Source organism: Nematolebias whitei, chromosome 5 (assembly GCF_014905685.2).
Source record: "Nematolebias whitei isolate Nwh7 chromosome 5, NemWhi1, whole genome shotgun sequence".
Lineage (NCBI taxonomy): Eukaryota > Metazoa > Chordata > Actinopteri > Cyprinodontiformes > Rivulidae > Nematolebias > Nematolebias whitei.
Window position 1 is genome coordinate 14331288 of NC_056502.1, and position 24349 is coordinate 14355636.

The 24349-nt window shown below is 40.3% G+C and overlaps 2 protein-coding genes across 2 annotated transcripts in view; one reads left to right on the plus strand and one right to left on the minus strand.

Moving 5' to 3' along the window:
- Nucleotides 1–5605, plus strand: part of abhd16a (abhydrolase domain containing 16A, phospholipase) — a 7707-nt gene extending 2102 nt beyond the window's left edge. The window contains exons 4-20 of the mRNA XM_037676211.1: nt 580–666; nt 934–1019; nt 1138–1211; nt 1395–1502; nt 1650–1764; nt 1864–1965; nt 2068–2131; nt 2234–2283; nt 2548–2671; nt 2814–2918; nt 3005–3068; nt 3163–3219; nt 4273–4335; nt 4447–4523; nt 4608–4706; nt 4819–4865; nt 5460–5605. Coding sequence (XP_037532139.1) covers nt 580–666; nt 934–1019; nt 1138–1211; nt 1395–1502; nt 1650–1764; nt 1864–1965; nt 2068–2131; nt 2234–2283; nt 2548–2671; nt 2814–2918; nt 3005–3068; nt 3163–3219; nt 4273–4335; nt 4447–4523; nt 4608–4706; nt 4819–4865; nt 5460–5543 — 1406 coding nt within the window. The 3' untranslated portion in view covers nt 5544–5605. The remainder of the gene's footprint in view (nt 1–579; nt 667–933; nt 1020–1137; nt 1212–1394; nt 1503–1649; nt 1765–1863; nt 1966–2067; nt 2132–2233; nt 2284–2547; nt 2672–2813; nt 2919–3004; nt 3069–3162; nt 3220–4272; nt 4336–4446; nt 4524–4607; nt 4707–4818; nt 4866–5459) is intronic.
- Nucleotides 5606–6161: 556 nt separating this feature from the next.
- On the minus strand, nt 6162–22554 carry vars1 (valyl-tRNA synthetase 1). The gene is made up of 29 exons (XM_037676188.1): nt 22484–22554; nt 21629–21984; nt 21373–21516; nt 21079–21286; nt 20857–20972; nt 20631–20706; nt 19689–19789; nt 19457–19584; nt 19173–19337; nt 19024–19105; nt 18808–18927; nt 16181–16289; nt 15922–16101; nt 15645–15769; nt 15409–15512; nt 15168–15326; nt 12582–12672; nt 12346–12451; nt 12124–12194; nt 11723–11848; nt 11210–11314; nt 10671–10818; nt 10400–10527; nt 9423–9578; nt 9097–9321; nt 8908–9019; nt 8379–8554; nt 6416–6565; nt 6162–6322 (listed from the first exon to the last, which is right to left on the minus strand). The coding sequence occupies exons 1-29, from the start codon at nt 22527–22529 to the stop codon at nt 6254–6256; spliced, it is 3882 nt and encodes a 1293-aa protein (XP_037532116.1). The 5' UTR covers nt 22530–22554; the 3' UTR covers nt 6162–6253.
- Between the last annotated feature and the right edge of the window lie 1795 nt (nt 22555–24349).

Below are 24349 nucleotides of genomic sequence, written 5' to 3' on the forward strand. Positions count from 1 at the left end.
AAGTTTATAAGTACGTATTTACATACGTATAAGTATGTATAAGTATGTATAAGGGACTGCGGTTGCTCGGTCGTCAGTACCACAGTCTTGTAATCCTGAGGTTGTGGGTTCAAGTCCAGGTTGCGTCAGGAAGGGCATCCGGCATAAAACAATTGCCAAATCTTTCATGCGAGTTTCTGCAGCATCCCCTGAAGAAGGGAGCAGCTAAAAATAAACTTCGTTTTTACTCTTAAATCCTAAGCTTGGTAATGCTTTTCTGCCCTTGTTGTTGAAAATATATATACTTTTCTGAATACAAATTCTCCCACAAGGACTAAAGTTTAATTGGTGTGTCCTTACAAATTGCTGTTCTCCTACAAAAGCAGCTGATATGAACCTAATCAACCAGTTCATTCAGCAAGGTTGAGCATCTGTTGGAAATAATTACTCAAGGTTGTGCGTCACTCCTTAATGTATGATTTGAGTTTTTAAAAACTGATATACACTCATGGCTACAGGCTAGTTATCAGAGCGTTCATCTTTGTATCGGAGCCTGTTTTTTTAGCTTTGCCTTTTATTGTTTTCTTTGCCCATTTTCAGGCTACATCTGCAGCAGTAAGTTGATTCCATCAAGTCAGTACGTGGGAACTGTCCTTGTGTGTCTTCTTGGAGTTGCATGTCTTAGAGGTGAGACTATCTGATTTTCAACTGACCGCGAGGCAGTACCTTATATAGAATATTCATCTTCAGATATCCCATTATAAGCTGTATGTTCTGCACACCAATAAGATCCCATTACAGCTGAGACTGCTGAACATGGTCTATGGCCACAAATCATAGTAAACACACTCTTGAGGCTTTGCAGCAAAAGGTTTGTCTCGCATAAACTCCACTAATCTCTCTTGGTCTTTGCTTCCCTCTTGCCTCCTTTTCCTCTTTCTGCATCTCCCCAAGGGTGGGGGAGATGGAGGAACTCCGAGTATGTTCAATTTATTTCAATTCTTAAGGAAACTAAGAAGAATCACACACCAGAAAACAAGGTAAGACTATTTAATATTTAAGTGCTCAAGATTTTGAGTTAAATCTTAGTATTTTAAATTACAAAAATAAATGAATGTTTTTATAATGGCTAAATATGCTTTGTGTTTTTGGTTTCAGAAAAAACTAAGGTGCTATGACTTTGACTTCCATTACTGGCCTTCAGATTTCAGCTGGAAAGAAGTCAGCAATCCGTAAGTTTTTGTTTACTTCATTTGAAATTACCACTAATTTGTTTTTTTTACTCCGAGTCCTAACAGTCCTAACCTTATTAGACGTTCATAACTTTAAATGACTTAGAAGTACACCAGATAGATGTGGATGCGTTTACAATGCACACAAGTTTTGTTGTTTATTTTTAACTGTTTGTGTGAAAGGAAACTGTCCAAAGGTGGCGTTTCTCTGCTGAAACCAGAGCCCAGGCTGAGAGGAACAGCAGACAGTATTCTTAACTCTGTGCGCACTTTACCATGTCACATCATAGGGTAAATATAAAAATGCAAGTCAGCCCATTAAGTTTGATCTTATAAAAAAAGAAATGCATGTATATATTTGGTTTCGGAGCAGACTTCTACATTTATTTTATTTCTTTTTTGTTATACCACAGTGGTAATATTTATTTTCCTCTGCAGTTTTCTTATTGTTCACTCATTTGGGAGGAGGATGTTGTACCCAGGTTCTGTGGGTTTGCTGCAGAAAGCCATGAGACCAGTGCTGCAGCAAGGCCAGGCTAAGTTAATAGAAGAGGTAAGATAAGAAACATCCTTGCTCACACTTAACACTAACTAAATCAAACTCTTGTCAAGCTCATCCACCCCCCACCCCAACTCCTTCACTCTGTCACAGTTTAACGGCCAAAGGAATAAGCTGGTGGCCTGCGACGGTAATGAGATCGACACGATGTTTGTGGACCGAAGGAAAGACGGGGGCACGAATGGCCAGACTCTGGTAAATGTCAGCAGTGATTTGTTGTTTTTTCTGCCCTGGGCTCATTCTGGAGTCCAACAAAACTCCTGTCACATTTCAGATGGTTCTTAAAATCTGCCACAGGTCATCTGCTGTGAGGGCAACGCAGGCTTTTATGAGGTGGGCTGCATGAACACACCACTGGAGGGTGAGGAATTTTCTACTTTGTAACAGTGTTTTTAGTCACATTTAAATCGTTGAATTTTGTAGATTTTCAAACTGAGTTGAAGTTTTTGTTCCTGTTCTGCAGGCGGCTACTCTGTTTTGGGCTGGAACCACCCCGGCTTTGGGGGCAGCACGGTAAGCAGTGATGTCACGTTTTGTGTTAAATATAAGCAGAGTCACTTTACATTGTATTAATGCTGTCTCATCAAGTTCAAACAAGCAGGGCAGTGGAAAAAAAACAGTATGTGGAAAATCCGGTTTCACTCGGACACTATTGCACAAGAAGCACATCCACTCCCATGGCTGATTAAAACAGCAGGGCGTTTGTTTAAGCTGTTGTAACTTGGTGAGGTTATGTTGTCTTATTGTAGCATGAACATTTTTCTTTTTGTCTGCCAGGGAGTGCCGTTTCCCCAGAATGAGGCGAATGCCATGGATGTGGTGATACAGTTTGCTGTACACAAACTTGGCTTCCAGCTGAACGATATTATAATATATGCCTGGTCCATCGGAGGATTCACCGGTACATTAAAAACAAATATGTTTAGTCTTTTTATAAGAATGGGGAAAAATTCTTACAAAACCTAATCATGACATTTTAATATATTTAATTTTATTTTCATTGATAATTAGTCTCCATTTTTCTTTTGTTCTCCCTCTCTCAGCTACTTGGGCAACAATGTCATACCCAGAGATCCAAGCCATAGTGTTGGACGCCTCCTTTGATGACCTCCTGCCGCTGGCCCTCAAAGTTATGCCTGAAAGTTGGAGTGAGTGCTGAAGATCTCGGCTTTGCCCATCAGAACACTTTATTTCAATAAATCAAGCATCTTTGTTTTTGTTGCATTTTGTCCAGAACCATTGGTACAACACACAGTGAGACAGTACATGAACCTGAACAACGCTGAGCAGCTTCTCAAGTGAGTGGAACGGTGTTAATAGTGAGGAAAGTGTGAAAATGTATTTTTGTTCATGTTGTGTAAATGATGAAAGTAACAGCTCATCTTCTTTCAGGTACCAGGGACCGATCCTGCTGATCAGGAGGACCAGGGATGAAATCATCACCACAACGTAAGTCCCCACTGCCAAACTTAAAATGTATCAAATATCAAATGTGTTTGAATGTTTTCCAGCTTAAATAGTGTCTCCAAGGTGGCTCTGGTTCTTTTTCTTCTTAAATGTAGTGATTCTAGTCTTGTTAGCTGGGTTTACTCTTTCTGATCAGAGTTGTAGTAAAAACAGCACAGCCTTAACACAATGAATATGTCCTTTAAATAATTGTCTATAACCAAGAGCCATTTCTACAGCAAAAAGCCAAACTCCAGATGTGAGCCTTTAAAACAGCAGTCAAGGTCAAGGTTCTTTGTCATTCGCATTGCATGTGGTACATAAGGTGGAAGTATGAATTGCACAAAAGTAGAAAATTAGTATTATTATTAAAATTATTCTGGATCAAATCAGTTTTCTCATCACTTTAAGATGGCATTAATCCCAGTTGGCAGGGTTTTTTTTTTGTGTTATGTCCAAGCTAATCGGTTGTCTGGATGTCTTTTTCTGGTTAAACATATTTTCAAAATGGGGGTCTAAAATTAATGAAAATAAGAGCTAAAATTTTATGTATAGTCAATATAATTCACCACTTTTGCGAAGGGAGGTTCATCAAGTATAGTACCTTAGTTCTGCACATTGTTTGCACTATTACTGGTAAGTGTTTAGTGTATTTCTTAGTTTATATCTTAGATCCTTAGGACAGTTTCTTTTACAGTTTGCATTTTTGCTATTGTTGGCTGTAACTGGGACCCTGTGTACACAATTTCGTTCCACCTCATGTACCACCTGTGATGCAAATGACAATAAAGAACCATGGACTTGAAGCATGATTACTGGTAATTGTTCATTTATTTCAATGGTTTATGATCATTTAGTTTTCTCAAGTTTTTTGTCTCTAAAAAGATGAATGAAAACTGACTTGTGGTTATTTTCCTGATCTCTGAATAATGTTCCCAACAAAGAAATGTTCTTCCTGAATCTTTCAACATATCTTTCCCAGTTCTGCAAGCAGCACGATTTAAATTGAGGTCATCTCGACTATGTGGCACCACACTAATTCTAGATGTATTGCAGGGGTCCAGAGGACATCATGTCAAACCGAGGAAACAACCTCTTGCTCAAACTGCTACAATTCAGGTCCATTTTTTTTCTCCCTCACACATTTAGCCTCAAATTTCTCACTGCTGATGTCTGCGTTTGGACTCTTTAGATTTTTTTTGTAAATACAGGTGTAATTCTTCTTGTCAGGTACCCCAAAATAATAACAGAAGAAGGGATCAGAGTTGTCAGACAGTGGCTCAGTGCCACCAGCCCGTTAGAAGAAGGTAGGTGGAGCCATGTGTACGGTATATGAAAGTTATGTTTGTGAAATATTTCATTAAACCTATATTAACGCCGTTTCCTTGCAGCATCTGTGTACAGTGGCTATGAAGTGGACGATGACTGGTGTGTGTCTGTGCTGCAGTCCTATCAGACAGACAGAGACGTCTCGTTTCCATGGAGTGTTGGTAAGCACCGCCTTTGTTTCCACGTTTACAAGAGCCAATTAACTACGCACAGCACCATCCACAAACATGCATAATGTGCTTACGCAGTCTGATACCCTCCTAATGTCACCAGGTGAAGACATGGCTCCAGAGGGAAGGCGGCAGCTGGCTCTTTTCTTGGTAAGGAATTAAAACTATTAGCTGCACTCCGAATCTCAGTTGTACTCCTGTCTAGTTAATAGGACAGGTACTTCTTGTCTTTATCTCATCCGGAGTGGGATTTTTACACCATCTATTCTTCCATTTCACCCATACAGTGTACAAATATACAAGTTTATTTTCAGATTGACTTGCATCCCACCTTTTTTTGTACTCCAAAAATAAAAAAAATGAGTCCCCACCTCTTCAGAACTCATTACCACTAAGGAACGGTTCTGGTTGCCATAGTAACTCACTCACCTGTGCTCTCGGGTTGACTGGTGTAATATATTTTACCACGCTCGGCTTATTGAAGTCATTTAACATCAAACAAGAGGAGTGCCATCAATTACAGCTAATGCTATGCTTTTCCTCCCCTGGTGATGCCTTCTAAATTAGGCTTTATTCACCTCCCGTGTAAACCCTTAAGAGATGGGGAGAGATTTGTAAGGCACTGAGCCAGATAGAATACAATCAAGCTCTGCACTTTTTGTTCGGCAGCCCTCCCACACATCTAATTCTCCATTCCTCCTCCACCTCTACCCCCCCCCCCCCCTTGTCTTCTCTTTCGCCAAGGCTCGGAAGTACATGCGAAACTTTGACTCGACACACTGCGCTCCTCTCCCTGCCGCAGAGTTCCACTCGCCTTGGAGACTGTAAAAAATATATATATTTTTAAAGGGATAGACGGATGGATGAGAGGAGAAGTAGCAGAGTTGGATGGACTGTGGTCAGTTTGTTCTTGGCATAGTGTGAATGTACTGTTTGGGTTGTTTTGTTCCTCCACATACACAGCCAAAAATGTGTAAAATATAGTATATTTTCTTTTAAGATTCACCCTTTAGTCATTCTGTTCAGTGTTTCTCTTTTAAAAGGATTGCATTTTAAATAAATGCACAAACCATTACTCACTCATTCTATTGTTCTCTTTGGCTGGATTTGTAAAGCAAATGTAAGCAGAGGCGCATGGCTATGATTAAATGAATTTAAAAAAAAATAATCCCAAAGTCATTTTAGAGGAAATCCATCTCTGAAAAATACAGCCAAAGTGTTTAAGCTGTTCAGGTTTTTTCTTTTGTGGGTGCACTCTTTACAAATTAACCCTAAAACGATGCTCTTAAGTGTTCCATTAAATATGCTGAATAAAATTTTGAGATGATGGATTTTTCTTTTTTTGTTCATCACACAAGTACTTACCTAACAGGAGATATAAAAGAGACGGATTAATAGTATATCACTGAATCCCATTAACTGTTGAAAGTGCTTTATTGAATCTTTCATACTACAGTCAATTTGAAAATTAATGACATGAAGAAAAAGTAAAAGTAAATTCTGATTTACATTAACGTCAAATGCAGAAGTTGTCATTCTCACATCATTTTCCTGAAGTTTTCTATGGCTTCTTTTACTTTTTCAAGTTCAGTTTGGCTCTGCCGCAGCTGTTAAGGAGGAAAAAAAAAAAAGTATTATTTACCTGAATTTGAGATGTCTCACTTCTACAGAAACCCAGAGAGTCAATTTCTTTTTCTCACCTTCTCTGCATCCTGCTCCTGCACCTTTACTGGCACCTTCTCCTTGTAGTCACTCTTAGTCATCTTTTCTCTCAACTTCTCCATCTGTTTCTCCAAGTCACCTTGCTTTGCCATCAGCTTAGTCACTTCCTTCTCAACATCAACGAGACCCTGGAAGTTAGAAAGTGAAGAAGAACAACAGTCACCAAATCGATTAGATCTGTAGAGGAAAAAAAAAGATTTTTCCCCCAGATAAATTTAAAATCATCTTCATTGATGATTAGATTGATGTACGTTTACGCTTTAAGGAGTTTTGCTGTACTGTCATGCGCCTCCATCTCATGAAGAGATGGAGGTGAAGCTTATTTTTCTCAAACCTTATAAATGTTTTGCACAAAATCCAGAGACGTCACACTTAAAGTATGTTGTGAATGACTCTGAGCTACTACACCAAATTGTAGCCTAACGTCCGTAAACTTGCCAGAATTAGACGTTTTTGTGTGCTGTCGATTAGCTGTGGGAGCCATCACGAAATTACTACAAAAGTAATCGGTTGTAGATGCACATTCAGTGATTACCTTCTGAAAGTTTCAGTAAATTCAGTGGTTCATGAGATTTTGCTGACAAACGGGATTTACGTCAACAGGTAAAGCTGAAGCAAAGGCAAATATGATGTGCAGTAAGTATTAGCAATAGTTGTAAATGGCTCAGATTCTACCACATCAATATTTAAGCTCTATAACTGTAATCCTGAGTTATAGCATAACGAGCCGATGCTACAGGCTGTTCAGTCCTTGTACAAGCCGTGTTAGAGTTTGGTATACATTGCCGGCAGTAAATCGGACCCCTTCAGGGTGGGAGTTGGACTCCACCAGACCTGCCCATCATCACAGATTCTGTTCATAACTTTCACGGACAGATTTTCTTGGTGCAGCCAGGGAACAGAGGGAGTCCAGTTCGATGGCCTCAGGATTCCATCTCCTTTATTTGCGGATGATGTGATCCTGTGGGCTTCATCGTGCCTCAGTGGAGTGGTTCACAACTGAGTGTGAAGCACCTGGGATGAGAATCAGCACCTCCAAATCTGAGGCCATGGTCCTCAGTTTGGAAAAGTGTGGATTTCTCTCTTCAGGTTGTGAGGTTCTGCCTCATGTGGAGGAGTTCAAATATTGTGATGTTTTGTTCATGACTGAGGAAAGAATGTGGCGTGAGATTGACAGACGGATCGGTGCAACATCTGCAGTATTGCGGACTGTTTGCCGATCTGTTGTGGTGAAAAGAGAGCTGAGCTGTAAGGCAAAGGTCTCCGTTTACCGGTCGGTCTATGTTCCTGCCCTCACCTGTGGTCACGAGCTCTGGGTAGTGACCGAAAGAATGAGATCGTGGATACAGGTGGTTGAAATTAGTTTTCTCTGCAGGGTAGTTGGACTCTCCCTTAGAGATGGGGTGAGAAGTTCAGTTATCTGGGAGAGACTCAGTAGAACCGCTGCTCCTCCACATCGAGAGGAACTAGATGAGGTGATTCGGGCATCTGGTAAGGTCCGTAAGGATGCTCCCTGGGTGCTTTCTTAGGAGAGGTGCTTAGGCCTGTCTGACTGAGGAAGACCCCAGAGAAGACCCAGGACATGCTGGAGACTACGTCTCTCGGTTGGCCTGGGAACGCCTTGGAGTCCTCCCAGAAGAGGTGGCTGTGGAAATGTCTGGACCTCCCTGCTCAAGCTGCTGCCCCTGCGTCCTGACTCCAGAACAATTGGAAGATAATGGATGAATGGACCGAGTTATAAACATTTTTGTGTTTTTTAAGGTCAGCGGTGGTGGTCATCTAGACTTGGCTCAATAAGCTATAGATGTACATCCAATTATTATTATTTTTCATGTTTTGTGAAAATCCCTCCACCGATTCATGAAATATATTTCACTAATGCAGTCAAACGAATGAAGATATTATCGCCACTTCGCCTTTGGCAGATTACTGGTTTTATACCTTGAGCATAAGGTTGACAGTACATCTTTCAGAAGCAATAGCCATGGCGCAGCCTTCTGGGACCGGCTGATTGGCTGTCAGAGGGATGACGTCCTGACAATAGGACAAAGTCTGAATCTGTAGCGTGTATTTCTGCACCAGAGACACAGTTGCTGCGTCTACACACTGAAGGTAACCTAGGAGAGAAAAATATAAATGTGAGGAAGCAAAACTCATTACAATAAAATGGGGAATAAAGGCTGTCTTTAAAAACAATATGGTTTATATAAAATTTTAGAACTAATGTCATGTCTAAAAAAAATGTAGGCAATAATATGGTAGAGTTGAAGAATAAAGGACAGAAATTATATTAAGTGCTTTAACCTAAGTAGCAGTTAACTATACAATTACTTCCATCCCTTTTTTATAACAGTGAAAGCTACTTTTACTGTTTCAGACACTAAGTAACAAAGACATTGAATAAAATGTTAAAAGCTTGAAATAAAATTACATTAAAAAAGGTTTTAAATTCATTTTTCTGTCATCTTACAGTCAGCTTTGGTCTTTGTCAGGTTGTAGTCAGCCCTGAGTGATCGGATTGTTTTGATCGTCGTCATAATGAACTCCATTTCACGATCAACCTCCTCGCTGTTCCAGCAAAACTACAAAAAATAAAATTAAAATAAAAACAGAAGCCAAAAACAATAATTTCACTGTTTTATTGACTTTAATATCGTACCTCCTTGGTGTCGGGGTACGATGTCACACAGATGCTGGGGGGATCGGTTAGAGGCTGTCGTCGTGGTAACCTCTGGTAGAGTTCCTCAGTGACAAAGGGCATTATGGGGGACAGGAGGCGCAAACCAACATCTAAACAGGTGTAGAGGGTCTGCCTGCACACCTGGGCCTGTCTCTGGCAGCTGCTGTCCTCCTCTGCTTTAATAAAAACTGGTTTCACACTTTCCTGGATAACAAAGAGTTTATTATGACGCCACATAAAGAAATACGTCCTCTAAAAAATAATACTAGACTCCAACTGGTCAGTGTCTCAACGATGTCTCTTACTAGGTAGACGTCGCAGAGCTCGTAGAGCCAGAAGTTGTAAATGGAGGTGGTGATTGATGGAAAATCATAGGCTTTGAAAGCGGCGTCGCAGAGGGAAACCGCAGCGCTCAGCCTGGACAGGATCCAGCGGTCCGATACGCTCTCCTCTCCACACAGCTGAGAAGATGGAGGGAACATCATGAGGACGAAAGGTTCAGATCCATCAATCCATACCAACCAACTGTTTTTGCAGAGGTGTGCCTAATTTTTTTTCATTTGGGTCCATTGGCAAAGAATTTTAATACACCAAGGTTTTTCCGCAGCTTCTTAAAGTGAAAGACTGATATTTGAGACATGGTGTTCTGTTTGAGTCTCCATTCTGAAAGTTTATGCTTTGTTACCAGCTCGGATTTGGATGCATTCTTTGCAGGAAATGCAGCGAGTGCATCACATTGACCATCTGGACTTTTTGTGAAAAACCAGCTGCTGCTTTTGCAAAATATTCTTCATAAGCTTGGCCAAGGTTGGAGGGTCAGATGGAACCTCAACTGACGCTGTAACCGTTGTACGGTCAGGATTATGGTTTAGTTTCTTTCTATTTAAATGAAAAATATATAAAAATAAGTGACTATTTTTATCTTGTTGATATGTCTAGCACTTATTAGTTCTTCAGAAGGGGTTGTGTTGCTGCGATACATAATTTCAAACACATGCAGGAGCTCTGTCTTTAGGGTCTTCCTCGCTCTGGCCTTCGGGGGTAAGGGGATGCTTCAAGACGGAGCACTTCAATAAGTGAGTTTAAGAAAAAAAAAGAAAAGATGTGAAAGGTTGGGGGCACTGGTGTGACCAAGGAAAAGAAATTGTCACACCTGACAGATTTTAAGGTGCACGTGGGAGCAAATTGGTCACACTCTGGAGCCCTGTCTATTCAACATAAATCAGAGCTGTCAGATTGTAGGAGTCTGTTCTCCCCTACACGTCTTGTTATCTGGTCTCACCTGAGCTTTTTCTGTCGGTACAAAGTCGTCTCCCAGTGTCTTCATGGCAAACTTTACAGCATTCCACAGTTTGTTGCAGAAGTAACGGTACCCCAGGATACGGTTGACATCCAGGTTGATATCTCTACCTGGTGCAAAAAGACACGCATGGTGAGACTTTAGACCTTCTTTACTTTCCCCGTTCTTAAGCAAATACAAAGAAATCAAGAAGTCAGGGCAGAAATGCAGCCAGTAGGTAGTAATGGATAACAAACGAGACAAATTAATTCACCTTGGCTCGTGTAAGCGCACAGTGCAAACCGGAGAGCATCTGTTCCACATTCTGGGATACCATTTGGGTAGTCTGCCTTCTGGCCTTGCTTCGCCTTCTCCACCTCTAGAGCATCCAAGTTGCTGTCCATCAGTTGAGCATGAAGACCCTACAGGATGTACAGATTAAAAAATAGGAACTTGAGGATGTTTTCAGCCATTTTTCTCTCTCGTTTTAAGAATAAAAAGCAGCTGCTTTAAAGTTTAACCAGGAAAGAACTTGTAAAAGGGAAACAAAATTAAGGAAAAGTGTACTACAAATCATCCAGTGCCCTCTAGAGGACATGTCTGCTTCATCTGACTGAACCGCTGCCTCTCCACTGCTGCAGAGATTGATGGGCTCAATAAAAGCTCATTGAAGGCAGAAGTAGGTGGTGGGTAAAGCTTGTATAGGAATATGGGCTTCCTGGGACCAACAGGAGTGTGATGAACATGTAAAAGATAACCTGACTGGGAGACAGAAAAGTGCCTGAGCACTGATGTTGATGTGTTTGTCTTTACCTCCAGGGAGATCCCTGTGATAACATCCAGCGGGTCAATGACGTTGCCCAGAGACTTGCTCATTTTTCTTCCGTGAGCATCTCGTACCACCGCATGCAAATAAACCTGTTAAACAAATGTGAAATTAAAGGCCTGGTATTCCTTAAAAGAATGCATATTGCTTGCCACCTATATCTTATGACTAGAGAGGAGCAAAGAATCTGTTGGGGAATTACTTTCAGATACCAAATTTTAGCTCAATTTGTAACTAAATTGTAGCTATTTTTGTGTTTTCTAATGTCCCTTAGCTACGGTGGCCATCTTGAATCTGGTTCTCCAAAAATTAATCAGTTTTAGAGATAATACTAATGATTACTTGATGGGAGCTTCATTAAAGTTTGTCGGGTGGTTCGAGATATTCTATTAACAGACAAAAGAATAAACACTTTTTCGCCTTGGGCAGCAGGTGATAATGATCCAGTAGTCTGATTATCTTGGTTCTTGTTGCAAACTTGCATTTTTGAGTGACCTCACCTCTTTGAAGGGCAGTTTTCCTGTCAGTTTGAGACCCAACATCACCATTCGGGCAACCCAGAAGAACAAGATGTCATGGCCCGTCTCCAGCAAGGTGCCAGGGTAAAACACAGTCAGGTCCTCGGACTATAGGAAAAACAACAAGCGCCAACATTCATGAAGCAAATGTATCAACACCCTGAGTTTCAAAGTCATACTTTACGAGGCTCGCTCAGAGCGGGTCATAGACGCGGACGTAAACCAGTTTAATATATTAATAAAAGTTACAAGTGAACTCAGAATTGAGGTGACGGTATTCCCAGTTTATAAGCTTTTTAATAGCTTTGTTTCTGCTGCAGAAAGGAGTGGACTTCTTGCACCTTTCGCATCTTTGAAAAGTCTGTTGAGCTCAAGAGTTTTACCTCGTTAGGCCAGCCGAAGATAGAGAAGGGGAAAATGCCAGACGAGAACCACGTGTCCAGAACGTCCTCATCTGAAATGCAGGAACAAAAAGTTACCTACTCTGCATGAATAAGGAGAACGAATTTGATTTGATTAATCCGTGTGTTGGCATAACCTGAAGTAATTAGGCACATTAAAGAAACAAAACGTGGCACTTGGGACACCAAATAGGGACATCTTACCCTGCTGGAGGGAAATCTTGTCCACGGTCACGTTGAAGCGTTTCGCTGCCTTTTCTTTAGCCTCCTCCTCCGATCTCCCACTCACCCAGTAATGACCATCTATATCCTGAAGGGAAAAAAACAGAAACCAGAGGGGAAATAAATCAAACAAAGGTGTGAGTAATCCTGATGCAAATGGCTTTAACCTATCAGACTCTGACAGGTTAAAGCCATTTGATAGAAGAGGCAGAAGTTACCTCGCCTGGTTTCACAGAAGGATCGTTGACAGTGATGAAGTAAGCAGGAATACGGTGACCCCACCACAGCTGCCGAGAGATGCACCAGTCTCTAAAAAAACACAAATGGGCAACATTTAAAACAAGACCCTGATCACACAAAGGAATTTAAAAATTAATCTAGTGGATTGTTTAAATTTTTTAAAGTATACAATTACTGACAATCAGCAACATCCAGTTACGACTCTGGCTTCCTGATTGTGATTTGTTGCTTTAATGTGTTTTAAATGATTGGAGGTTAATTATGTTTGTACTGCTTCACAAACAAAACTAATCTGAAACCATCACCTTGGATTTGACATCAGCTGATTGGCATTCTGCACAATTTTAATAGATTTTATGAAATAATTAAGAGAAACTTTCTGGAAAGATACATTAGTTTTTACTTAGTTCACTACGGCAAAATGTTTAAGATAATCAGCCATTTTTGAGGACAACCCAACTTTCTTAACTCTACTTGTATCAAAATGTACATGTTAAAAGGCCAAATTGTAGATATTTTATGCAACATTAAATTGAGAGTTTGCAACCTTTACAACTCATCTTTTCCCACAAAATAAAATTCATCCAGAGCTAAAAAACCTACCTGAAGGCTGAAATGAAGAGAAGTATCTGGATTAAGGTTCACTAAATTTTCACTATTACAGACTGAGTTTTTATTTATGAAGAACAAGCCTTTACTTTCAAGTCTGTCTCAATGAATTGGCTTTTTTTGTTTTTTTTGCAAAATGTCTTACTTCAGAAACAGGTTTTGTCCTTGTCTTAATATCAGTCTGTTAATAACAAGGTTGAGTAAGGTCCTCTATATGGATTCTTTGTTGAAATGTTTTGTCTTTTATCCAAAAGACTTCTTCAGTCTAAGGAGCTGCAACAAACTCAGTCTTATAAACAGAACCTTCTCACAATGAATCAACCAGTTTGCTGGTGACAACCAAAACTAGTTGTTCACATGCAAAAGGAGGACAATCAACCTAACAATTGAGCGTTGAAGCCCTGATGGCTGCTTATTATTCACAGGGTCTGAGTGATACTAGCAATAACAGCATTGTATGAGGGGAACAAATGAACATGGAAGTCTCTGCCCCTGTTTAACGATGGACAAGTTCTCTTCACAAAGATGGCCTCCTTTACTCCTCTCTCAAACCATCGTTCCTCTCTGTCCAGGATGTGAACATCTTCATCCCTGAAAGAGTGACCGCTGGCCTGGAGATGAGTGTAGACCGCAGAGTCCTGGCCTGATGATGTTGCTCTTCTGTGCTGGGCCATCCTTTTGGCCAGTGGCTGTTTAGTTTCCCCGATGTAAAACGGATCACAGCCCTCCTGACACTGAACAGCATACACAATATTTCCCCGTTTGTGCCGGGAGACTGGATCTTTGGGATGAACCAGTCTTTGCCGTAATGTATTTTGGGGTTTAAAAGCCACTGGGACGTTATGTTTAGAAAATAAACGTCTCAGTTTCTCCGATACTCCCTCAACATACGGAATGACCACTGGTCTGGGCTCCTCCTTTTCACCTGATGGCTGACTGGAGTCCTGTTTGAGTTTCTTCTCTACTTTCAGAAAGGCCCAGTTAGGATATCCACATAGAGCCCGTCTTGGGTGGGATTAGCGAACAACTACTAGTTTTGTCTGTCACCAGCAAACTGAGTGACCCACTATGAGAAGATGTTGATTATAAGACTAAAGGTCCCAGCATACTCCATCTGAAGCCAAACAGTCCACCTGCGGTCATGTGATTGTGGGGCGTTAGTGTTCGCACACACCTTTCATAGTCCATGAGACATGGACGTAAAGCTCCTGGGAAAAACCCTCCCCCTGCAGTATACATCACCACGTGGGTTTCTTTCAGCCAGAGTCTCCACGCCGTCCATGCCTTCTCCATACACGATGTCTGCACGATTTCCATCCAGGAGTTTTTGGCCATTTGACTAATTTAGTGTGTTTGAAGATGTCAGAGCGCATTTCCGCATTGACGAGCATGCCCACGAACTTCTGATCAATCACGCAATAATTGGCGCATACACCTGTGAGACAAAGTTTGACCAAGGCCTTGTGTTGAGAAGGGGCGAGCGAAGCTGCTGCTCTGTGAACAAAATGACGCAGTTTTCGTAACGCAGCTATGACGATAAGAGCCGATTTCAGCACTTCGGATGAAGTATGGAGGACCCTTGAGTTTGTTGCAACTCCTCAAACTGAAGAAGTCTTTTTGATAAAAGACGAAACGTTTCAACAAAGAATCCGTCCAGAGGACCTGACTCAACCTAGTTAGATTGATCTACCTGGATTATTGAGCAGCATCATGACAGTCCGTTACATTATATTTGCATATTGGATTAAAAAAACATAAGATAATTGCTACAAAAATCTTTTCCCGTCATGGTTCTAAATGTAAAAATTCATCTCCACATTATTTTTAGTCAAAGCTACAAAAAGCCACTCATGGTTCCCCGCCACTAAAACTGACCGCAAAAAACCATAAATACGCAGACTGGTTCTGGAACAAAGAATAAACACAGAACGTGAGCGACAAAAAGAGGTAATTACCTAATGTTGTCCATCCAGTTGAACCAAGTCTTGAGGTGGTGATCTGGGATGATTTTGAGCTTGCCTTCTCTGACGACGTCTGCAGCCTGTTTACCCATGTCTGTGCAGTTTACGTACCACTGCGGCTTCAGCAGTGGCTCCACAATGTCCTTGGAACGGCTGAAGGAGCAGAAACAGACTGGTTTAAAATCTCATCTAAAACGAGTTGTTATGCTGAACAAAAAGACACAAACCCAGTTACCTGCAGACTGGGACAACCATGGGGTTGTCTTTGACCTCTTTAAACTGGCCTCTGTCCTGGAGCGCCTTAAGGACGGCGTTTCTGGCTTCAAATCGTTTCATACCCTTTGAGATAAGACAGAATAGGTAAAAATGGAATGAGCGTGAAAGGAAATGGCTTCCTTGAAGAAGCCTGACTCTTGGTGTCACAGCAAAAATGCCCAGACTGCAAGAAGGCGGCTAATGAGACACCCTTACCAGGAAGGGAGGAGGAACGTTAATAAGCAGGCCGTTCTCATTCAGGATGTTGATGAAGGCCAGATTGTGTCTCTCTCCGACCTCGTAGTCATTATGGTCATGAGCCGGGGTGATTTTGACAGCGCCTGAGCAGAAAATGGTGACAAGGGACAAAAAAAAAAAAAAAAAAAAAAGAACAACTAATGAGGAAAAAGGTTTTGCTTAATGACTTGAAATCATTAGTTCTTCATTTCACTGCAGAACCAGACACGTCACATTTGCTGGTGACCAAACGTACCTGTTCCGAAGTTCATGTCCACAAACTCATCAAAAACTATGGGCATCTTGCGCTCACAGAAGGGATGCAGCACCATCTTCCCCTTCAGGTGCTGATATCTGGGGTCAGCTGGGTGGACAGCAACAGCCGTGTCTCCCAGCATCGTCTCAATACGAGTTGTAGCCACGATCACCTCCTCGTCTGAGGAAAAGAACATGGTTATTAAAAAAAGCACACAGTGTCTCGGCTGAAACACCCCGTCCTGCTGCGGTTCAGATACCTGATCCATCCACCTTGTAAGCAAAAGACACCAAGACCCCAAACTCGACTTTCTCCTTGTAGCCGGGAACAGGCAGCAGAGTTCTGCCGGTGAGCTCTTTTTTATCCACCTGAAATACAAAAAGGTGATTTCATCACGAGAGGACACCGTGACCAGAACTGGCAAAGTGGATCTGTCAGTGTTAAGCCCCGTAACAAGGTGAAATTTCTACCAATCCACTAAAAGTGAAACTTTCACATTTGAGCAAAGGAAAAAAGTAGACAGAAACATTTTTTTGTAACTCTCTACAGAGAGAAAAATGGGTTTAAAACTGGCTAATAGACAGACGAGAGATTTTATCAATCTGAGCAAGAATACAAAAAAATGACTGTTTAACCAATTTCTAAATAGTTTAAAGGACCAAACTTATCAGGTCATGCAGAATGACATTTTTACCAAATGCTTTTTATACTGGCACGTTCTGAGACAGAAATTATGACAAAGTCACAAATTAAATGTGCCTTCAGTGAAAAACAAACACAAAGGCTGAAACTTGTCAGATCCAAGAAGCACTGCATGAACTTTAATGAAATATTCATTGGCTGTACGTCTAAAGCCGATTAACTTTGGACACAATCTAAAGAAAATGGCTGCCATAACCAACCATCTTTAAATAATAAAACAAGAAATGGCTGTAATTTTCTCAATATAAAACAGAGGTCAAATTTGGTGTGGTTGTAGCTGAGTCATTCACAATACATAAAACTGCATTAGCCATTGTAGTTAACCGTAACTGTTAGCAAAATATCTCACAAACCAATGGACAAATTTCACTGAAACGCAGAAGGTAATCACTTGATGTACATCTGCAACAGATTATCTTTTGGAGTCAGCCCAACTAAAGATGGCTGCCACAGCATATCAACATCAGCCAACATAAAAATGACTACAACTCAGTTTTACAGATCTTGTGCTAACATTTTGTGTGGTAGTAGATGAGAGTCGCTCACAACACAAACTCCGAGTGCGACATCTCGTGATATCACGAGATCAAGCTCAACATTAAATTCAAGGTTTGACCAAAACGGCTACAACTCTGTTGTTTCTCAACATAAGATGATCCTAGTCTAAAACTCCGGCATGAAAGGAGGCAGACGATCTTCTTTAATTATTTAAATGCTGCAGCTACAAATAATACTATTCTTTACACACAGATTACAGGAAGAGTAACACTTCACTGTTTAAATTCTAGAAATATGTTGTATAAAAAAATGTCAAACTGTAAAAAAATGGCCTTACACTTTCCATAAAGTCAAATTCGAGTAGTTTAAAGCTTTTTGTGATTTTTTTTTTGCCTTTAAGCTTATTGAAATTATAAATAAGTACATATATACACATATACTCAAAAGAATGACTACATTCCATACAATTTAACTCTTCTAATAAAAGATAAAATAAATAAACCAAAAGTATGTTTTCTGACATCTACAGATGTGTAAAAAAATGAAAGACAAATACAATAAAGTTACTTAATGTGTCACTTATCTTAATAAAAATAAGACATCCTGTTAACAGTTCATGCCAATAGGAAACGGATACATTTCAACCTTTATTTAGACAGGTTAATCCCATTGAGCCTCGGGGACTCATTTACAAGAGAGACCTGATCTCTTTAACAAAGTGATGACAACAGTGGACAACAACGACAACAATAAACAATCACAAAAGAGGCATAGAATTTTTCTTTTTAACAAATAAAATCAAAATAGCAACCAAAAGGACAGTCTAAATGAAAAATAGCGAAAAGAAAGAAAAAATAACAGCTAGATTATAAGGCGGTGTCGAAAACTAAAAACAGGAACATGTCTGCATTGGTTCTTGCCAGGAACTTAACAGAACATTACGTTAGCTTTAACTAATTCCAAGTTAGAAATGTTGGACAAAAGTGCATTAATCTTTGTCAAGGACCATATTTCAGCTTATGAAGCCTTTATAAAACTGTCCAGAGGACCCGACTTCACTTTGTTAGATAGTTTGAAGCCTGTCTCCCTGTGTATGACCCTTGCCTGTTCTCAGACTAACCCAATGAGTTCTGGACAGATCCAAACTAAGCAACAAGCCCACTCTGGACTCTGCTTTCATGGTGACTTCACTACGGTCTCCATCTGCCCCAATCCTCTACCTGGGGAAGTGAGTTTAACCACTGGATCAAGTCCCTTGATCTAAGCTCTAAACAGAAGGTGAGGGATCACTGTATACTAATCCAAACTGAAGAGCAGAAAACTGCTACATGGGCAGTTTTGCAGAGGCTGTGATGCGTTCTGTCATCTTCATTAACCAAAACTACTTTTTCTTTATTTAGAAAGCAAAGTAATAAATCTAATAATGTATTTATGATATTAAAGCATTTTAAGCGCAACCCTGTAAATATCAAACAAATATTTACCATTTCAAATATGGCAAAGACAGTAATCATTTTCATCAAGATTATATCTAAACCCCTCAAAGCAGCACGTTCTTATAACTACCAGAACAGCGTCATATCAGAAGTACTCTTCACAAATGTACAAGGTGATCAGTCACATTATAAGCCTAGTTTTTTTATTTCATATTTAAGCAAAATGCCACAAATCTGTGAGGAAACTTGCCTCTATGTCAGAGATGGCAGAGTTTAGTGTGCAGGACCAGTTGACCAGCCTCTTGCTCCGGTAAATCACTCCCTCATCATGCATGCGGACAAAGGCCTCCTGGACTGCATAGGACAGTTTCTGAATCAAGAGAAAAGAAATTAAAAAGAAACCCACTCATTTATTCTCCAGGTTTTATTTAGACCAAATGTGGGTGAGAGATTTTGAAACACTCACAGAGTCCATAGTGAAGCACGCCCTGTCCCAGTCCAGAGAGGATCCCAGTTTCTTCAGCTGGTGGTAGATACGGTCTCCCTTCCTACAAAAATCTAACATTTTAGGCGTCTCCTTTAAATGTTAGTTTGATTCTTACTTTGCCTACTCACTCATTCTTCCATTTCCAGACATCCTCGATGAATTTCTCTCTGCCCAGATCGTGGCGAGTCAGACCCCTCTCTCTCATCAGTTTTTTCTCCACCACCACCTGGGTGGCGATGCCGGCGTGGTCACAGCCCGGGTTCCACAGGGTGGTCTCCCCACGCATCCTGTGCCTGCAGACAGGAAGATAAAACCCAACTCATTCAGCACGCACATTTGTCTTTCGTGAATAAAAGCCACGCTGAAATGTGACTTTATATTTCAGATTTATGAACAGGGCGGCTGTAATCACCAGCGGGTCAGACAGTCCTGGATGGCGTTGGTCAGAGCGTGACCCAGGTGAAGTGATCCAGTCACATTAGGAGGAGGGATGCACATCATGAAGGTGCCATGAGGATTATTCTCACTAATTCTCTTCCTCTACAGAATATAGTTAGAAACAAGTTATTGCAGGTAAAGATGATCAAATCATTAAAGCTGTTTTCTGTTGCGTAAATTTAAAGTTAAGTGAAGGATTCTCTTACACCATATTCAGGCTTGAAGAATCCCTGCTTCTCCCACCACTGGTACCACGCAGCCTCCACATACTGAGGACTGTAGGAGTCAGGAAGTTTACAGATGACATCTAAAACCAGCAGAGACGGAGAAAAGTTGAATCTACACCCCAAGAATATCAAGTAAAACCTGCTAAAACTGTAAAACTATCTTACAGAACTAAGAAACACAAGCAAGGAAACAGTTTAAACAAAGATGAAAGAGAATTTTTCCATTAAGGTTAAAAATAATTCTGTTTTTGTTCAATTACAAATTTAATCACAAAGTGAACTTCACATTACACAATAAGTTAGAGAAGCTGATCTTTTGAGAAAACTTTCTATTGCATTCAAATATTTTAGGCATTGTTTCTGAATATTATCTGATAACAGCCACGGTTAATGAGGCTGTTTGCAACATTCATATCAATGTATAGTATGTATACATGTACTTTATTTGACTAAATAAATTCAATCAGTTTATACACAGAGATGGTATGTATAAAACCCTATATTACATGCACTTTTACTCAAAAAGATCTGAGTAATTTTTCCATTGTACTTAAAACTAAAGGCAGGAAGGTACCAGAGTTTGTATTCATGACGACATCTACAGTTCTATAAAGTATATTGTGTGTACATTTGTAGCTACTACTTCAAAGTAGTTCGCTATATAAGATAAAAGGTATCTGTGATTACTAAACACAATTTTGCAACAGTAGCTTCAGAAGAAGAAACCTTGAGAAAAGGCTAAGCAAATACACAACAGATGAAAACCAACATTTTAACACATTTTACCATATTACTACTGCAGAAACTAAACAAAACAAAAAAAACACCTCAAGTGTTTTTCTCAGCAGTTTTTATTTACTGAGCTACAATCAGTAATTCTCAAATCTGTGTGGTTCAAAAGTGTCCTATAGGACTAATCACCTTTTTTGTCTCCAGCGGCGGTGGGGATGTTGTATGTAGTCACTCCAAGCTCTTTCTTCTCAGGTTTGGCCTTTTTCTATGTGGGAAAAAAAAAAGGTTAAGAAAACATAAACTTACATTTAAATACATAAACAAATAAATAAAGTGTAACAGTCGTTCGTTACTATGACCTTCAAAACAACAAACGTTTTACAAGAATTTCATTTTTTTCAATGAAGCCTCATACCTCTGTTGGTGTTTGAGTCTTTTTCTTTGCCTCTATTTCCTTTTTCTGTTGGAACTTTTCCAGCTTTTCTCTCTTCTTTGCTTCTTTTTTCAGCTGTGCCTCCGTCTTTGGTGGACCTGCAAAAAAACCCCAGACCAAACTGAGTTTTAATAGTTCGTTTAAATGTAGCGGCCCACAAAATATTGCACAAATACTTATGAACGCTTAATGAGATTTGTTTACCATTAGCCATGGCATTGGTACAGTCCACTGCGGGACTGGTATTTGAAGCTTTTGTATTTCCAGCAGGACTTGGTTTTTGCGTCACTGATCCCACTTTCTCACAAAGTGCAATCTGCCCCAAAACCTTCAAGAACTGTGGCTGATTAATGCAGGTTGTGAACCATCTGGTAACATTGATTACTGATTTCCTGTCTGAAGGTTCTAATGCCTGAAAACAAAACAAAAGCGACAACAAAACATGTAAAAGCAGCAGGAGAAAGGACTTCATGTAAATGTGTTGCACAGCATACATACATATTTGAAGGGTAGAAGAACAGCTGTAGCTACAGCCATATCAGCCAGGGTGATGCTCTCTCCCACCAAGAAAGTTCTTGGTGCCAAGGCCTGATCAAGAACCTTTAGAACACGCATGAGCTCTGCTCGAGAACTCTGCTGGACCTGCAAATACACAAAGGTAAAAAAGAAGACTTTAGTAAGTTTCCTGATGCATGCTCAATAATATTTAGTTAGTTCACACATAAAGTCAAGATTATAAATGTTTCAAGGGTACCTTTTTGTCCACTCCCATCACCCCCATCAAAGGGAATGTCACAGCACAGGAAACAGGGATGAGCTCATTGTCTGCAAAGCTGAGCCACTGCCACACCTGGCTCTGCTGCTTTAAATCAGAACCTGCCCTCTTCTCCTGAAAAGCCAAGTACCAAGCGACAGCACCAGCCCCACTCAGGACTGGGTCACCCTGTCCTGCAGGAAGAACCATGACTGGTCTGGAGTGGGCATTCAGAGAAGCTGGTGGGTCCTCTGTGATGATCTGCGGCCGAGAGGATGGACAAAACTCTGCAGCGATGAGAGCCAGGAGACTCCTGAAGTCATCAGGGTGGGGGGACACATACAGAGTGGCCATCTCTGCAGGAAACAGAAATATGTGCAAGGTGAGCTGGTTTAAGGGCAGTTTATTCTAATACCAAGATCAATGAAGGGTTTAGCACAACATGATGTACTAAAGACAACAATTTTCTGTGAAACTGAAAGATCAAAGCTTTGCACGTTCAAGCCGAGCAGCACCAGCCAGACTTGAGCAAAATAAGTAGAAACTTGTAAATAAATCAGATAAAATTAAAATGTTGTTAGAATACTGTGACTACCCAAAAAACAGGATTTATGACGGAATGATTTCGAGCTCGTTTCGTTTTCACGATCTGCAGCTGATTTTACCACCTGTCAACTAAAGAAGTCAGAAAGACAAGCTAGCTAGTTTTAGCTTTTCTGTCCAACTAAAGTAAACCAACATTTTCTTTGTACTTTTACTGTCAGTTCTGTTTGCGTCGCAACAGCCTAGAATTGATTTGTTACGTTATTATTCGTCGATAAATGATTTAAAAGCTTCACGGGACCCAACTCATACCTTTGAATGAAACGTCAGCCCGGTTAGCATCCACACAGAGCCGCATGATGCTCTCGGTTTCTGCGCCTGCGCCGTCTGATGCAATGACCGGCTACTTCCGGGTTTTAATCCTACTTCCGCTCCTTTACTCTCAGTCTCAGAACATAAATATTATGTAATATGTTATTGTAAATTATTGTCTCAGTGTTTGTAACCCCCTGGCGTCTGTTATATCATTACTGTATACTGCATTTTATTGTATTGTTTTGTACTTTTTCAATAAAGATTAAAAAAATATATATCAGAACAGTTTCTTAATTCCAATTCAATTCAGTTTATTTATATAGCGCCAAGTCACAACAGAAGTCATCTCAGGGCACTGAACGGAAACATTCATATATAAAAATAATAATTTAACGCTGTTTATCTGAGGAGCAGATATTTGAGTTTAACTCCATCACAGAACTCTCATCTTGAGCAAGCATGAAGGCGACAGTGGAAAGGAAAAACTCCCTCAAGAGGAAGAAACCTTTAGCAGAACCAGGCTCAGGTCATCTGCTTCGACTGGCTGGGCTTGGTAGGAACAGATACACAATGGCAGGTCAAGAATCACATGTTAAGATAGAAATAGTATCAAATGAAAACTATTCAATTTTAACAATTAATTTAAGGAAATTAGCTCAGCAACTTTATACTTTTAATAATAATTTTGATTTGATATAAACCTCTACATTTGCTATGTTGATTTTTTTTTTTTTTTTTTTGAATGTATAAAACGCAACCTATGAAATTTAATTGTTACTTTGTATTCATTCATTCAACCTTTATTTATACAGGTTAGTCCCATTGAGCCTCGTGGACTCATTTACAAGAGAGTAACAAAGAATGATGACAACAGTAGGCAATCATAAAAGAAAGCATATAAATTGAGAATGGAAAGAAAATGGTATTAAAAAAACAACAACTCAAAAACAGCTAGATTGTAAACCGATGTAGAAAACGGTCTGCAGTGGGTTTTGCCATGAATTTAGCAAATGTTTGAAGCCACTTACAGAGGTCAAGGTCGAAAGCTTCAGATCTTTTTGCAAGATATTCCACCTGGAAACAGGAGCAGAGTAGGAAAAGGTCCTTTTGCCTAGTTCAGTCCGCACTGAGGGAACACTGCATGTAATAATGTCCTGAGAGCGCACACTGTAGCTGCACTCACACAGTGACAAGTAGGAGATGTATGAAGGCAACAGACCAAGAATCAGAATCAGCTTTATTGTCGTTGCACCGAAGCACAACAAAATTACATTTCAGTACAGCCCATCCAAGAAAACATAAACAGACATGGGGAGATGGAGGTGTCTGAGGCTGCAGCCTCCGAGGCACTGCCCTTTTTGGTTAGTTAAGAAAAAAAGAAAGGGAGGTATTAAAAAAAAGCATATCCCGCACTGTGTCCTATATGGGACACAGTGTGAAAGTTGCAAAAAAAAAGACCTCAGCAAGTTTGTGAAGTGATTTCAAGATGAAAATGTACTAATGATAGAGTCTATGTGACGTTGATGATGACCAGTTAACCAGTGAATCCAGAGTAGTTACAACCAGTTATGAATCTTAGCTCACTGTGATAGGCAGCATCCAGCATCTGCAGGGTGCTTGTAAATAAATGTAAATAAAGTCACCGTAGTCAATAGAGGGAAAGAAAGTAGCAGCTACAAGGCATTTCCTAACATTCAGAGTTGATCTATTTCTGAAAAAGAAACCCAGTTTAACTTTCAATTTTGTCTTTGCGTGGCTTTTCTTGGCTTTGCGATGCATTCCTGTTGCCTCAGACTGATGAAGTCTTTTGGATAAAAGATGAAACATTTCAACAAAGAACCCATCCAGAGGACGTGACTCAAC